Raw genomic sequence first — 15,985 nt, 5'->3', positions numbered from 1 at the left:
ACCGTGCTTGCATTTCCTATCATGATTTTCTTGATCGAAGGCTGCTGCTCACAAAGAACCTATTAAACCAAGGATTCCAAATGGTGAAGTTGGAATCACCCCTTCGTAAATTTTACGGACGCAATCACGAGTTGGTTGACCGTTATGGAATAACCGTTTTACAAACGATGTCGGATATGTTCCTACGTCGTAACTACAATCCCCTTCCCTTTCATGAATGCGACCTACCGAATTAGACTTTTTACCGGATTTTTTATAACATAAGCAACACGACGGGTACCACATGTGGAGAAGGATCTACTTACCCTTCCGTCGGTGATATCACTCCTAGCTTTTAAAGGGTTCGTGTTGTTTTTCTTTGGTTTTCTATGCTGTGTCATGTGTTCTATTGATTGTTTGTTTGTCTTTTTCATTTTTCGCCATGACGTTGTCAGTTTGTTTTAGATTTATGAATTTGACTGTTCCTTTGGTATCTTTCGTCCCTATTTTCTTATCTTTCTTCCTGTGTGTAGTCAGCCTCATAATAGTAAAGAAACAAGTCAACAAGAAGAGGGGCACACTTGGTTCCCATTGGAATGCCGACAGTCTGTTGAAAACACTGTCGTCCTCCGAACGTAACAAATATGTTGTCAATCAAAAATCAAGCATCTTGATAATTTCAGTTTCAGAGAATATTTTGTTTGAATCAGAGTAATCCTTTAAGTAGGATTTATCCCTCCCTTAGACAAAATACTTGTCTCTACGTTGGCCATTCTTTTTATGAAACAAATCAATACCAAATCTTTCAATTTGTTTTTTTAGTTTGGAATGTGGAATACTTGTGTAAAGTGTAGAAAAGTCAAAAGTTTTAGTACTATTGCAAGATGAAAGAGAGTTAGATTGTTATGATTATGTTCCCTAAAAGATCTTTGGAATTTTTAAGTATCCACATCTGATTCACGCCACCTCCAGTTGAGCATGGCACCAAATACAGACCACCTTTTTGGACTGAAGTCTAGAAGAATACAACGCTTTTCTATTTTAAATACAACAGTCCGTAACATGTGATGGGGATGCTAGATTCTTTTAAATATATGTTACACACATTATTATTTTTTTAAATATATGGTACAAATGGATTGTGAGAACTCATTTAGTGTTAAGAAATGCCCTGATTTGGATGTGAAAAATAAAATCACAAAAATACTGAACTCAGAGGAAAATCAATTAATCATATGGCAAAATCAAATAACAAAACGCAACCTAAGGATTTAATCAATTATTGAGAAATTTTAAAATTTGTGTGGATCAGATAAATCTTTGTCTCGGTTATAGAAAAAACTAGACAACATTTCAAATTGAAAAGACAAACAGAACAACGGTACACAAAAACACAACATATACAACTAACTAAAAACTGGACAACACGATGGAATATCTAGTTTTTAAATAAGATGTGTGAGTCATGTGTCCGAGATCCCGATTTCTATTAACCAATATTGGTGAAAATGAAACATATACAGGTCTACAACTTCATCAAATACATATAATACATGTACATGTATTAATTATCTCTGACTGAATGTATTTTTCAATGTTAAACCAGAGACACATACATACATTTAGTATACATGTAAGACATAGACATAAGACATAAAGCTTTATTTAGAGTCGGTATAAGCAAGCAATTACAAACATAAGCTCTGAAGAGCTTTTAAAACCGACATAACAACAAATAAAACAAAACATACATATCGAGTCATGCACACAACATTAAAAAGCAAGAGTTCAATCAGTATATAAACATGCAGCACAAAAGTTCTTTAAGCATCTTACAAGTTTAACACATACTGGTACATGCAATTATGAGATAAAAACACAAAAGCACAAATGAAATGGTTTGCACATAAAAAGCATAAAAGCACATTAAGTTTCTAAAATTAGCACAAAAGCAGCAGAAGCACTATAGTAAAGATATTAGAATAAATTTGCCTTGCTGAAAATAAAGCAACAAAACACAAAATAATAAGCAGAGATTAACTGGTTTTGCAGGCAAAGCATTGGCATGAGCTGTCAGACCAAGAATTTATCAAGTTCTTGAATTGATTTAAAGATGATTGCTTACGAAGCTCATCTGGCAGCTCATTCCAAAGCCTAGCACCTGCATACCTGAAAGATTGTAGGCCATATGCAGTTGTTCTTACATGTGGTAGATCTGCTATATTCTGGTATCTGAAAGAGTAAGTATTTTCCTTTAAGTGAATCAAATCATGGAGATAAACAGGACAATCTTTATTTATAATTTTGAAAACTTCAATCGCCAAAGATCGCATTCTTCTTACTTTTAAAGATGGTAATTTTGACTTGCAGAGTAGATCTTCATAACTTGCTGAATGGTCTTCGTAGATAAACCTTACCAATGTATCTGGTTAAACACTATAGAAAGTAAACTCTGGCATGGGCAACATTATTTACAATGTTGAGATCTACCAGATGTTAATTTACGCACACCTAACCTAGCAAGACTCCGTAAGGGTCCTAGGGAGTAATTTCCCCCATAAAATCATGACAAAAAATCTCCAGGCTGCAATATTCCAGAGACGAAGGACTATTTAACTTTTAAAAAGAAAGGGGAGTCTGGTTTTTTATCCCTAAAAAAATATTTTTATCACAAATTTGTTGAAGAAAAAATATTTTGTGATCAAGCAGATAACAAAAAAATTATATGAAATCTGAATACCAAATATGACTAATATAGTGTTAAATTAAAAAAATAAGACTGATAACGTTGAAAAACTAAAACAATTGTTTGATTTACGAGAGAAAAATCTTGAAATTCTGTCTCAGACAAAATAACAACATATTCCCCTCCTTAAGACAAATGATTGCTAGCCTCCCTAATGCATGTACCGGTATACTGTATATCGATATCATGTCTGATATTTCAAAATATTTTAGACATCCCTTTACATCCGGATTCAAAAACCGGAAGTTCCGGAAAAGTTCTGAATTTAGTCTACTTAGGCGAAAAACGTCAGCATCAACAAAAACTTCGAAGATATCCTGTAAATAGAAATGATAAATGTTAGTTTATTCTCAAATGATACAATTCATATTTAAGTTCTACTTTATATTGTCATTGAGGTAGTTGTGTTCTCATGAAATATGGTGTATATAGTGTGATTATGTCATGTTTAAGACTAAAAGAGGCATTTGTATACTCACAACATACAATTTGCCTGTCATGCCTATATGTACACATTTGTACATGTCTGTTTCCTTGAACTTTAGATAGTAATCATCAAAATTATTTAGGCGAAACCCCTGACAAAAGTGATGCCAGTACTTTTGAGCTAAGGTTCCACTTAAAAGACAATAAAGCAATCACTATGCCTGTTTACATATTACATACATCATCTCATTGACATCACAAAAACAGACAGACAATGCAATCGATTAGACAGTCCCATAGCATGCACACACTTTCATACCGAATTCCATCCTGTAGAACACTTGATTAACAAATGATTAAAACTGGAACAGCTTTCCTCTGAGTATCTGATGAGCAACTCTGTCACTCAATCACTCTATAGAGTCATTTATAGTAGCTGTCTCAACAATATGATAACAAACTACTACAGTAAATTTATCATGTGTAAATAAATTAATCTTAATATTTAACAATAAATTAAATAAAAATGTGCATAAAAGTAATCATAATGTTCTGCATAATTATAAAATGTTAATTTTCACTGTATATTCATGTACATCTCCACAAATTATGCGTAGTTAAACTGTATACATTGCACATGAAAGTGACATAAACTTCAATTTGTCGATTGTGGTCACAACAAAGAAGTAGAAGTGTTTAACACATTTTATAAGTTTGGGATACACAAATTTACATGTACATGTATATACACCTTATCGCTATTTATCCGCCATTGCTGGATTTCACACAGGTTCCCGTAAAATGTTGACGTCATAAAACAAAATATCTGACGCCACAATGGAAAAGTGATTGTTGTTGACGTCAAAAGTTCAAGCGGCAGGGTCAGCCGGGAATAGCGATAAGGTGTATTATAATCTCATTGTCTCTCTTAGTAATAAACCTACATGTATTGACCTCCTCGTTATTTGGTTATCAAGCTTCTCTAAATTATGGGATTGTTTGTATGCTTAGTCCAAATAATAATGACATCTTAATGGCTATTTTAATATTTTTATGTGATGCCTTCCTACAAATTGAAATAGCCTTTCAAGACGTCTTAATTTCTTATACTAGTTGTATGCTTATAATTCATAGCTGAGTACTTAATATATTTGTATATACTGGTAAAATGTGTTGCCTATCAGTATGCTGTCCTGTGTCAATCTAGAACTACAATAGCAATGGACACCTACATTGATGACAATGCATTTTAAGTTAGAATGATAACTGACCGGGAAGTTACTGACCGAAATATCTCCGACTAGCAAATCTTAACCCATTATTTTGAAAGTCCTAAACACCATCACAAAAGCTCTATATATCTTTGGTTGTTATCACATATGAATATAATTAATGCAAATAAATGTTCAATTAGATCGATGTTGTTAATGGCATATGCCCAACCAACCCTCCTTGTTCATTCAAATCTTAAAAGAAATTCTGTGGACTGAATTTAGATAAAACACAATCTGATAAATTGATTTCTAATACTGTCCTATTTTCTTTTCAGACACCAATATGAGCTGGTGGGATTCAAGCAGCTTGACAAACTTTGCTTCACAGGCTAGCCAGGCATTGAAAAATGCACAGAAAAAAATTGATAAAGTGTTGGATATTGACGAAGGAGGTACAATGAATATTATATGATAAATACTTGTACATGTCTTTTTATACTCATAAAAACTTGGATCAGGGCTACTTGAGTACCCAGGCATGTTTGTCCTTAAACTGTTATTACCTCATGACAACTTTATTTGATGTGTAGATGCATCTTTGAAAGACCAACCCTGTGCAATTAGATGATGGTCATCATTCAATGGTTCAGTGCTCAGAGAGTTTTAAACTTTGTATTTTTTAAATCAAAAGAGTTCTCATATATATATAAAGTGACCACACTGAATAAATTGGAATAAAGGTCACCTCAACTCCTCTGAAACCACACAACAGAATTTTATGAAACTATATAAGGACATACTATAAATGATTTATGTAGATGTTCATATTGACAGGAAATTACGATTCAATTTTTTTTCCTTTAATATAATTTTTTTTTCCTTTAATATACATTGTACAATTGATTTTTCTTACACTTCTTTTATTTCTTTAATAACAATGTGGGAACATGGGGTATGTGAGAGCGCTCACTAAGGTTCTTTATTTTTGATTAAAAGTAGTACAATGTATAACAAAGTTCATATCTCATTTATATAGTACAAGTCAAGATCTAGACTATAGATCTCAGAAACCAAAGGACACAATGCTATTACTGTTTCTCATTTATTTTTTCTGGATTGCAGAAAATTTGTACTTAGTAGATATTTGAGATAATCTGCTTACAAGGATGAAGCTTGTAGAAAATTGGGCTTTTAACTTTCTCAAATTTTTAATGAGTACAGTAGTACAGTAGATTCCGGTTATTTGCATAGCCTATTTGTACTAGTGTTGGAATTAAATAAGATGACAAGGAAAAGTAATGTAATCGATCAATGTGCATGAGACAAGTATAACTTACAATAAACATAATATGGAACAGATGTGCTTTTGTTTTCATTGACTAAATAGGGAACAGTAGCTGTAAAAAGAGTTAGACTTAAAATTTCTGGGCTGATAATAAGCATTAATAAGATACCAAACTCTATCAACAGTTGGTTTGAATTTGAATATGCCCTTATTTTACTAGTCCATAAAATTATTAGATAATCTATTAAAAATTTAATTAGAGTAGCCTTACCTCTGAACAAGGACAAACTTGGATTGGAAACTTGTTAATCATTTGATAGCATCAAGAATAAGATTATTTTGATAAAACGTTTTAAAAATGAAGGATCATGAGGGAAATGAGAAATAAAAACTTTGGAAATTTTGAATGATGTGGCTCTTTAAAATCCAAATCTATACTACATGTACAATGTACCTCATTGAAAATTTATAATTTTTGACTGGGTTGGGCAAAGTTTAAAACATACTTCTATAGTATGGAGATTTTTTAAGAAAAAGTTTGTGCCTAGCTTGTTCTTCAACTTCAGATATAGTTTTCAATTATTTTATGAAACTGTTTGAGGATATTTTTCTCATGTTAGCAGACTTCAGAACTTAAGTAATTTTCAGAAAAATTTATGTATTTTGATTTCAAACTAGATCTCTGGAACTTCATGGAAAGATTCCACATATGCTGAAGTTGTGTTCCAGCTGTACTAGAATTGTTTGAGGATTTATTTGCACATAATTGAAATTGCTATAATGGAATTGTTGGAGGTTTTTTGTTATCTATTTTCCAGACTTGGGGACTCTGTCTTCCGCCAATAATTAAATGTTTAGCATAGACATTCTCCATTGTTTTAAGAAACATTCTGTATATATCCCAGCCATTTGACTCTTTGATCTTTTTTAAACAATTTTCTGGTCTTATTAATTTGAATTATCTGTTGGCTGATGTCTCAGTTTAGTTTATCAGTTTGAGATTCAATTATCTACAAATATACATGAAATACTTGATACTGGACATAAGACATACATGTACAATAAAATAGATTATTAATTATTCATAAAAAATGTCTAGCTTTTTATATGAGTAATAACCTCCTTTATATTGCTTCATTTTTTTAAATCTAATTCCCTCTTCATCACAGCTGATGTAAATGACGATGAGATTAAGAGTAATGATATAAGAAATGATTTCATTGCTCAGAAATAGTGAATAAAGAGTCAAAATTATTTAATATGTTATTGACATATTGACGTAAATAATGAACTTATAAGGAGATTTACCTAATCCAGTGGGATGTCCTGTTTTTATTAACAGATTCTTAACATACATGTTTTTCACATACAAGTACATGTAAGTCAAATGTAGGTTATGAAGCAAAGTGTGTTTTAGATTTATTTAGTTTGATTAGATTAAATCTGGACATTGCAGAGTATTAATTTGGAGAGTTTGGTGAGTAATTTGACAGCTTTCTGATCAGCAGTTATGACAGGACTTGTACATGTATCAGATTAATATATCTTAAAAAGTATTGCACTTGTAAAATATTTATTTCTTTTAATGTTAAGGGTTGCTGTTAGTAAATCTAACTGTTCCAACAATGTTTTCTTATTGTGTAATATTTACATCACATGTTCATGTTATTGTCCCTGTAAGTAGAAGGTTATGTAAAATTGAAATTATTATTTGATGGTTCAGTGTACTACATGTATTAAAGATATATTCATTATATTTCATAAGTTTTATAGTTTTAATATATTTTAAGTTATCAACACCTGAAGTTCTTGTAAAGATATGTTAAAGTTAACTTGCATAGTAGCATACTAGTATTGTGTGAATCTTTCTTCTCTCAGATTATTTGTAGAACATGTTCATGTCTGAAAAACTGTTAAATTCTTAGTCATACTTTTACAAGAAAAGTTGAGCATGATGCAAATTTTATCATTTGTATGATTGTAAAGCGATTTTAAATTTTGTCATTTGTACAGATGTTAATCCACTTTTAAACATTAAGATGAAGACAAGAAGGTATCTTAAGATTAACCCTCTGTCTTAAACAGTAATTACAGAAAAGTTTGTATATGCCTTGATGCAGGAAAGTGTGGTGATGAATACAGGTTTTATAAAGGTATAGTTTTGATAAATCTTGAGTAATAACTTATTATTCTAAATGTATTTTTCAGATGCATCAGGTCAATCATCACAGCAGAGTAAACCAACAGAAGAAGCGTCATCAGCATGGTCTACTGATTCCTGGAACTCCTGGTCTATGTCCTGGGATACAGTCCAAGACAAATCATCTACAGAAAAAACTTCAAATGTAAAGCAAGAGAAATTGAAAGGGGAAAGGTCTAAAACATCAAGATTAAAACAGGATGAAGCATCAAAGAATGAATCGTCTTTAAAATCCATTCAGTTAACATCTTCAGATTCTAAAATAGTAAAGGGTTTGACTCACTCTGGAGAAACTCAAAGTCAAATACTTGAAAAGCAAACTGAAAATTTATCTGTGAAAGAAAAAATAACGAAGCCTAAAAGTAGTAGTGTTGAAATAAGTGACAATAAAAAACAATCAAAAATGGCAATCCATACCGAAAGTGAAACTGACCAATCAGCAGACAGTTATGTGGAATCACATGACACTTCTGCAGATATGAAGTCTATAACGGACACTGAGTCAAGTTCTAGTGCTGATATATTAACTGGTTCTGTAAAAGGTAGTGCTGATAGGTTATCTCCCTTGTCAGTAGGATCAGGGGAGACAATGTCTACTGATTCTCAAAGTTACGAAAAAATTCAAAACCCTGAAAAATCTTTTGAGGATGTCATATCATTACATTCCGCTAGTAGTAACAATGAAATCACTGACTCATCTGTAAATGTAGGTTCTAAAATATCAGATCTAATGACAAAGTCAGATTCATTGCCATCAAATGAAAAATTAGACGATTCAGAAGAGGTAATTGATATGTTGTCAACAAGTAGTGTGGTAATAGGAGAAGATTCTTCAGTTCAAGATAAAGCTGTCAATTTTACAGAAATGACTCCTAGTGATTGTTCCAAAACTGAACAGTATGATTCTGTGTGTGAATCTTCTAACTTTATAGAATCACATTTCACTCAACCAGATATTGTTGAGTCTTCGGAAGTAATAGTGTCAAATACTGAACAATCAGACTCTTTAGATATTAGTACAGCTAATAACACGGACTCAAAAGATATCAAATCAAAAGATGAAGATATTGTAGACCAGACTTTAGGTACGTCAGATAATTCAGTAGATCCTGGAGACAATTTATCAGTAGACATTCCACAATCGTCTGAAAATTATATCAATACTGAAGATAGTGTTTTAGCAGAAACAGGAAATGAATTCCCTGACTGTGACAATGTAACAACAGAAACAATTGAAGACATAACTGAGAATACGTCTACTGCTGCTGCTCTTTCTTCTGTTGGACATCACGTTAGGAATAGTTCACTTGAGTCACATGATGACCAACCATCAAGTCCATTAGCGACAAGTTCTAGTGGAGAAGGTAGTAAGTTAGATAGTAGTGTGGATACAGACGATACTGTTGTAGGTTATAGTGCTAAAGCAGACAATGACAGCATCGGCAGTGTTTCTCCGAGCTCCTCGTACGTAAAATGTATGATAGAGGAGGCTATGGACGATAACATGAAAATAGAGGACAATTCTAGTGATGGTCATTCAGTTGGTAAATCTGAATGCTCACGTAGTACTGGAGGCCATGAATCAGGTGACGAAGTAGATACTACTACTTCTTCTGATATAGAAATCATCTCTACACCAACCTCATATGGTGAAAATAACAAATTCATTGATTTGTCTCCCTTGAAAATAGCTCTTCAAAAAACAGCTAGAAGGAATGATGGTTCTCATAGAAGGAATGACAGTCATGATAGTCAATCTAGCAGTAGTTCACACAGTAGAGGAGACCAGATGAGTCCTGGCAGGGATACAGACTCCAGTGAAGATGGTGTAGAAATGAAAATAACAAGTGAAGAAGCTAGTAAGAAAATGTTTTAAGTATAGGCAAAAAATGTTCTTTTTAATTCATGTACATGTTTAAAAAAAAAAGATTGAAAATAGAAATGGGGAATATGTCAAAGAAACAACAACCTGACCATAGAGCAGACAACAGCCAAAGGCCAACAATGGGTCTTCAATGCAGCTTGAAACTTCCACACACAGAGGAGTCCTTTAGCTGGCCCCATACCAAAATGTTACTAGTTCAATGCTTATGAGCATCATACTAAACTCTGAATTATGCACAAGAAACTATAATTAAAAATTATTCAAGAAAAGAAAAGAATGTTTAATGTGATGTCCATTTTCAAAATATGAATTAAAGGAGATGAAGTGTATATGTCAGACAAGACAGAAACCCAACTGCACAAGGTATATATAAGCATAATGTGCAACAAACATTCCAAAACAATAGACAGGTGACTTGTTTCTCATACAAGATGTCAAGCTCTAAAAACATCCAGAGTTTTGAATAGTTATGAAAAATATAAGATAATAACAATCAAAGATATGCAATAAACACCAAATTTTCAATAACAAAAACACAACATTAGAATATGACATTAGACAACCACTAATGAGTTTATACACTTTATTTCAAAGCTTACTAAAATATTTTTAAAATACATAAATAAACATGGTTTTCTTAATTCACTATTACATGTATATACGAGAAAATCCTCTGCTAGTGTTAAAATATATGAAAAAAGTTGTACTTGCCAAAATTAAAATTGTAAATTAACAAAATTCAAACAATGCCATCCAAATATTTCTTTCACAGAAGCTCCTTTGTGCAGAGATTTACCTCCCCTTGATGAAGAAGTAGCAGATCCCTACAATACACAAAAGTTATTGAAGGTAAAGTAAAAAAAATGGAAGGATCTGTAACATGTTAAAGATGCCACTAGACATATTGCTTATTTGATTTGAAAAAAAATCCTTCCATGCATGAAAGTACATGTAGAATTGATTATATTTACTTAAGTAGACTTGGCTGATATTTGTGGTACCCAAAGTTTGCATATCTTTAACTGGTAATTGGTTTGCAACATGCTGTGTTGTTAATTATAATTTACATCTATATTTCTATTGTTTCCATCCATGGTTGGGGTATTTGAGTTCTAAATTAGATCTGTAGTTATTTCAGTATAATTACATTAGATGTATGTTTCATTATAATACGTTATTCTGATTGGCTAATTGCACATCACATGTTATTCCGTAAGCAATTGCATGAGACAATAACATTTCATTCATGATGACACGAGGTCCCACAATAAAGTGCACAGGTGAATTTAAAAATTAAACTTCATGAAAATCGTGTTTTTATAATCCCAGCTAAAAAATGTAATTATAAGTATTGAATTCTTCTTTTTGTAACTTTATAGGGTTGTAAAAGTGTTGACCGTGCGTTCATTTTTAGAATGAAGCGCTTCCGCGCATCATACAAAATGTACTTCGGTCAACGCTTTTACACCCCAATAAATTTACAAAAAGAAGCATTCAATTCTTAAATGAATTTTTGTTCTGTTATGTATACATGTACATGAGCATTACCCATTTCACTGAATGTAAACACAATAATTGTTATACAAAGAGAATTGGATGCTAGCATACAAACATTGATTAGAAAGAAAATCTGCTATAAAGCTGCTTTATAGATCGATATTATTTTTTAGATATTTATCTTTTTTGTAAATAAATAGGAATAAACTGTTTTATATTTAGTTATTTTTTAGCATCAGTTTTGAGATTTGATGGTCTCAAGTTTGATTTACTGTTGACAAATTACTGCACTCATTAAATAATAGACTGGTGCTAGAAAATTAAAAAAACTTAAAACATTAATCTTCATATTCAGTATTTCTTTATAGGAAAATAAATCCTTTTATGTTTTAGTTATATATATATTTTGTATTTGATTTAATAAAAAATTAAATGTTGTCCATTCTGGAATGATTTTTTTTTATACGACCGCAAATTTTGAAAAAATTTTCGTCGTATATTGCTATCACGTTGGCGTCGTCGTCGTCGTCGTCGTCGTTGTCGTCGTCGTCCGAATACTTTTAGTTTTCGCACTCTAACTTTAGTAAAAGTGAATAGAAATCTATGAAATTTTAACACAAGGTTTATGACCATAAAAGGAAGGCTGGTATTGATTTTGGGAGTTTTGGTCCCAACATTTTAGGAATTAGGGGCCAAAAAGGGCCCAAATAAGCATTTTCTTGGTTTTCGCACTATAACTTTAGTTTAAGTTAATAGAAATCTATGAAATTTTGACACAAGGTTTATGACCACAAAAGAAAGGTTGGGATTGATTTTGGGAGTTTTGGTTTCAACAGTTTAGGAATTAGGGGCCAAAAAAGGGCCAAAATAAGCATTATTCTTGGTTTTCACACAATAACTTTAGTTAAAGTAAATAGAAATCAATGAAATTTAAACACAATGTTTATGACCACAAAAGGAAGGTTGGTATTGATTTTGGGAGTTTTGGTCCCAACAGTTTAGGAATTAGGGGTCAAAAAGGGACCCAAATAAGCATTTTTCTTGGTTTTCACACCATAGCGTTAGTATAAGTAAATAGAAATCTATGAAATTTAAACACAAGGTTTATGACTATAAAAGGAAGGTTGGTATTGATTTTGGGAGTTTTGGTCCCAACAGTTAAGGAAAAAGGGGTCCAAAGGGTCCAAAATTAAACTTTGTTTGATTTCATCAAAATTGAATAATTGGGGTTCTTTAATATGCCGAATCTAACTGTGTATGTAGATTCTTAATTTTTGGTCCCGTTTTCAAATTGGTCTACATTAAGGTCCAAAGGGTCCAAAATTAAACTTAGCTTGATTTTAACAAAAATTGAAACCTTGGGGTTCTTTGATATGCTGAATCTAAAAATGTACTTAGATTTTTGATTATTGGCCCAGTTTTCAAGTTGGCCCAAATCGAGGTCCAAAATTAAACATTGTTTGATTTCATCAAAAATTGAATAATTGGGGTTCTTTGATATGCCAAATCTAACTGTGTATGTAGATTCTTAATTTTTGGTCCAGTTTTAAAATTGGTCTAAATTAAAGTGCAAAGGGTCCAAAATTAAACTAAGTTTGATTTTAACAAAAATCAAATTCTTGGGCCTCTTTGATATGCTGAATCTAAACATGTACTTAGATTTTGGATTATGGGCCCAGTTTTCAAGTTGGTCCAAATCAGGATCTAAAATTATTATATTAAGTATTGTGCAATAGCAAGTCTTTTCAATTGCACAGTATTGTGCAATGGCAAGAAATATCTAATTTCACAATATTGTGAAATAGCAAATTTTTTTTTAATTAAGAGTTATCTTTCTTTGTCCAGTAAAGTAAGCAAGAAATATCTGCAAGAATTTTTTTTAATTGGAGTTATCTTTCTTTGTCCAGAATCAACTTAAATCTTTGTTATATACAATATACAATGTATATTCACTTTTTACTACCAACTGATAAATTTAAATAATCTTTACCATTCAGTGATAACAAGCAGTTTTTTTACATCTTAATATTTTATGATGTATTTAAATGAGTAGTAATTGTTGCAAACTCCATTAGAATATTTTATTTGAAATTAGTTTTGGAATAAGGGAAAGGAGGATGTGATTAAAAAATTGGGTTCAATTTTTCTCATTTGAAATTTCATAAATAAAAAGAAAATTTCTTAAACATTTTTTTGAGAGGATTAATATTCAACAGCATAGTGAATTGCTCTAAGAGAAAACAAACATTTTAAGTTCATTTGAATACATTCATTCTGTGTCAGAAACCTATGCTGTGTCAACTATTTAATCACAATCCAAATTTAGAGCGGAATCCAGCTTGAATGTTGTGTCCATACTTGCCCCAACTGTTCAGGGTTCAACCTCTGCGGTCGTATAAAGCTACACCCTGCGGAGCATCTGGTTAAATTTTAAATAAGAACAATTACTGAAAATAAATGTCTCACTTTAAGTAAAGATTTGTTTATAAGAAAAGGATAAAAGTATGATTATAAATTCTTGTTATGTAGCATCGCATATAACTAAGTGATTATTTCAGTTAACTAGTATACCCGAACTGGATACCGCCACTCACGACAACGTTAACCAGGTTTGGGAGACAGGGGTTACGCTACACTTGCTTTTTGCTTACTCTGCTTAATGTAAAGTGGACAGTTTATTTTGTATTTACATTTTTTATGTCACTAAAAAATTCTCATATCAGGAGAGCTATAAATGTTTGGCTATAAGATCCTTGTTTTTATTTTACCATATTTTAGGAAAAATTAATAATCAGTATTTCAAAAAAGAGTTCTACTTTTCCTCTGAAAGAGGATCTTTGCATTTGGTCTTGTTGAATAACACCATTTGGTAAAGAATATGCACTTTTATGGGCATTAAAGAGATGTTTTTTATAAAGATCTATTTATAATAGACTTCATGTTAGTATTATAACTATCCACTTTACATTTGTAGGAATTCTATGTTCAGAGCTAAGCTTTTTTGTTTGTTTTTAAGAAAACTTATTTAACATAACACAACATGTTCACCATTTATTATCTAATTATGAAATGCTTTTTATTGGGTAAATCCTGTGGATTTGCAGGGTTTTCATTTGAAGAAAAGACTGTACTACTTTTTAACATTTTAATGTTAGATATTCAGAATATTAACAAAATGAAATAGAGTTTCAAACTTCTGAAACCACTTCCCTGGTTCCAGACATTGCTTTTACTTAATATATAAATTGGTTATGTCATTTTATTTTATATTCAGTATAGCTTTGAACATAGAAGCTGGTATCTTTAGTTGATGGGTATTTTTGTTTTATTGTTCACTATGTGTATTTGTTTTATCCATAGACTGGATAATCTATAAGATTACTATGTTTTTGTCATTTGTCCAACTTTTGTGCACATCTTTATTACATTTTCTAATGAATTTTATGTCTTTTGTGTCTAATTTAGATAAAGATATGAGTTTTCATAGTTTAGATATTTTCAATGCAAATACACATGTTAAAACCTGGAAATGAACAATAAAAATGGTTTCATTTAAATCATGCTTGAAATGGTGTTCTGTGTGAGCCAGGGCTCCATATTGAAGGCCTTACTTTGACATATAAAAATAAAATTGAGAATGGAAATGGGGAATGTGTCAAAGACACAACAACCTGACCAAATAAAAAAACAACAGCAGAAGGTCACCAACAGGTCTTCAATGTAGCGAGAAATTCCCGCACCCGGAGGCGTCCTTCAGTTGGCCCCTAAACAAATATATACTAGTTCAGTGATAATGAATGCCATACTAATTTCCAAATTGTACACAAGAAACTTAAATTAAAATAATACAAGACTAACAAAGGCCAGAGGCTCCTGACTTGGGACAGGCGCAAAAATGCGGTGGGGTTAAACATGTTTGTGAGATCTCAACCCTCCCCCTATACCTCTAACCAATGTAGAAAAGTAAACGTTTACTTTGTAAAAAGTAACTGTTTACTTTGTACACAACATGACTTGGATAGAGAGTTTTCTCATTGGTACTCATATCACATCTTATTTCTAAGTACCAACTCAGTTGCTTCTGGATAGATGATGCCCCCATGTGCCTTGAAGACTAATGTTTAACCAGCAAAGGTACCAGTCAAGTAGAAGTAATATAAACACTTTAAGGTCATGTTTCAGGAATTAACTGAATTATTTGTCCTTTAGAACAAAGGTTTAAGAATCAAAACACAGTCCACAGGATAAGGCACTAGTCTCATGCCCCATACTAGTAAAATTTTATTCAGACTAGTAAGCTTTTTGCAAAACTTTGTTTGGACCAATAAGAAAAATGTCAGAATATTGGTCTTCAGACTAGTCGTTGAAAAAGTTTTTGGTACAGACTGAAAACATAAATACATATAATGTTAAAAGTTTCCAAACAAAACTAGTCCTAATATTCCATAGATAATGTCTAAGTTCAATAAAAGGGTTTATGGCGCATAGTATACAAAGTAACCTTGACCTCCTTCAATTACATCACTGAAAAGTGGTTAATGTTGCATAGTAATCAAAGTAACCTCCGAATTTTCAAATAGCACTGTGGAAATTGACAAAGCACTAGTTCTCCTAAAAGTATAGCACCATGGCCTGCATGGACCCTTAGTCCATATAATTATGACGTCTTGAATGGCTATTATAATTTTTGCTTTGACGCCTTATGTAAGGGGTCAAAGCAAAATAATATAAAAGCCTTTCAAGACAATTAACT

General features: G+C 31.8%; 1 protein-coding gene across 3 annotated transcripts in view; it reads left to right on the top strand.

Moving 5' to 3' along the window:
• Window positions 1-2,990: 2,990 nt before the first annotated feature.
• The window catches only part of LOC134725682 (TATA element modulatory factor-like), a 37,850-nt gene continuing 24,855 nt past the window's right edge, over window positions 2,991-15,985 (top strand). For 2 of the 3 annotated variants that reach the window (XM_063589699.1, XM_063589698.1), the window contains exons 1-5: window positions 2,991-3,063; window positions 4,701-4,817; window positions 7,859-9,709; window positions 10,508-10,584; window positions 13,791-13,841. In XM_063589699.1, the coding sequence (XP_063445769.1) occupies window positions 4,709-4,817; window positions 7,859-9,709; window positions 10,508-10,584; window positions 13,791-13,841 (2,088 nt within the window). In that variant the 5' untranslated portion in view covers window positions 2,991-3,063; window positions 4,701-4,708. The remainder of the gene's footprint in view (window positions 3,064-4,700; window positions 4,818-7,858; window positions 9,710-10,507; window positions 10,585-13,790; window positions 13,842-15,985) is intronic. The other variant, XM_063589700.1, reaches the window with a different exon arrangement.

The sequence above is a fragment of the Mytilus trossulus genome, chromosome 7 (assembly GCF_036588685.1).
Source record: "Mytilus trossulus isolate FHL-02 chromosome 7, PNRI_Mtr1.1.1.hap1, whole genome shotgun sequence".
Classification (NCBI taxonomy): domain Eukaryota; kingdom Metazoa; phylum Mollusca; class Bivalvia; order Mytilida; family Mytilidae; genus Mytilus; species Mytilus trossulus.
The sequence above is the reverse complement of the archived record's forward strand: the minus strand, read 5'-3'. Positions and strand labels throughout refer to the sequence as shown.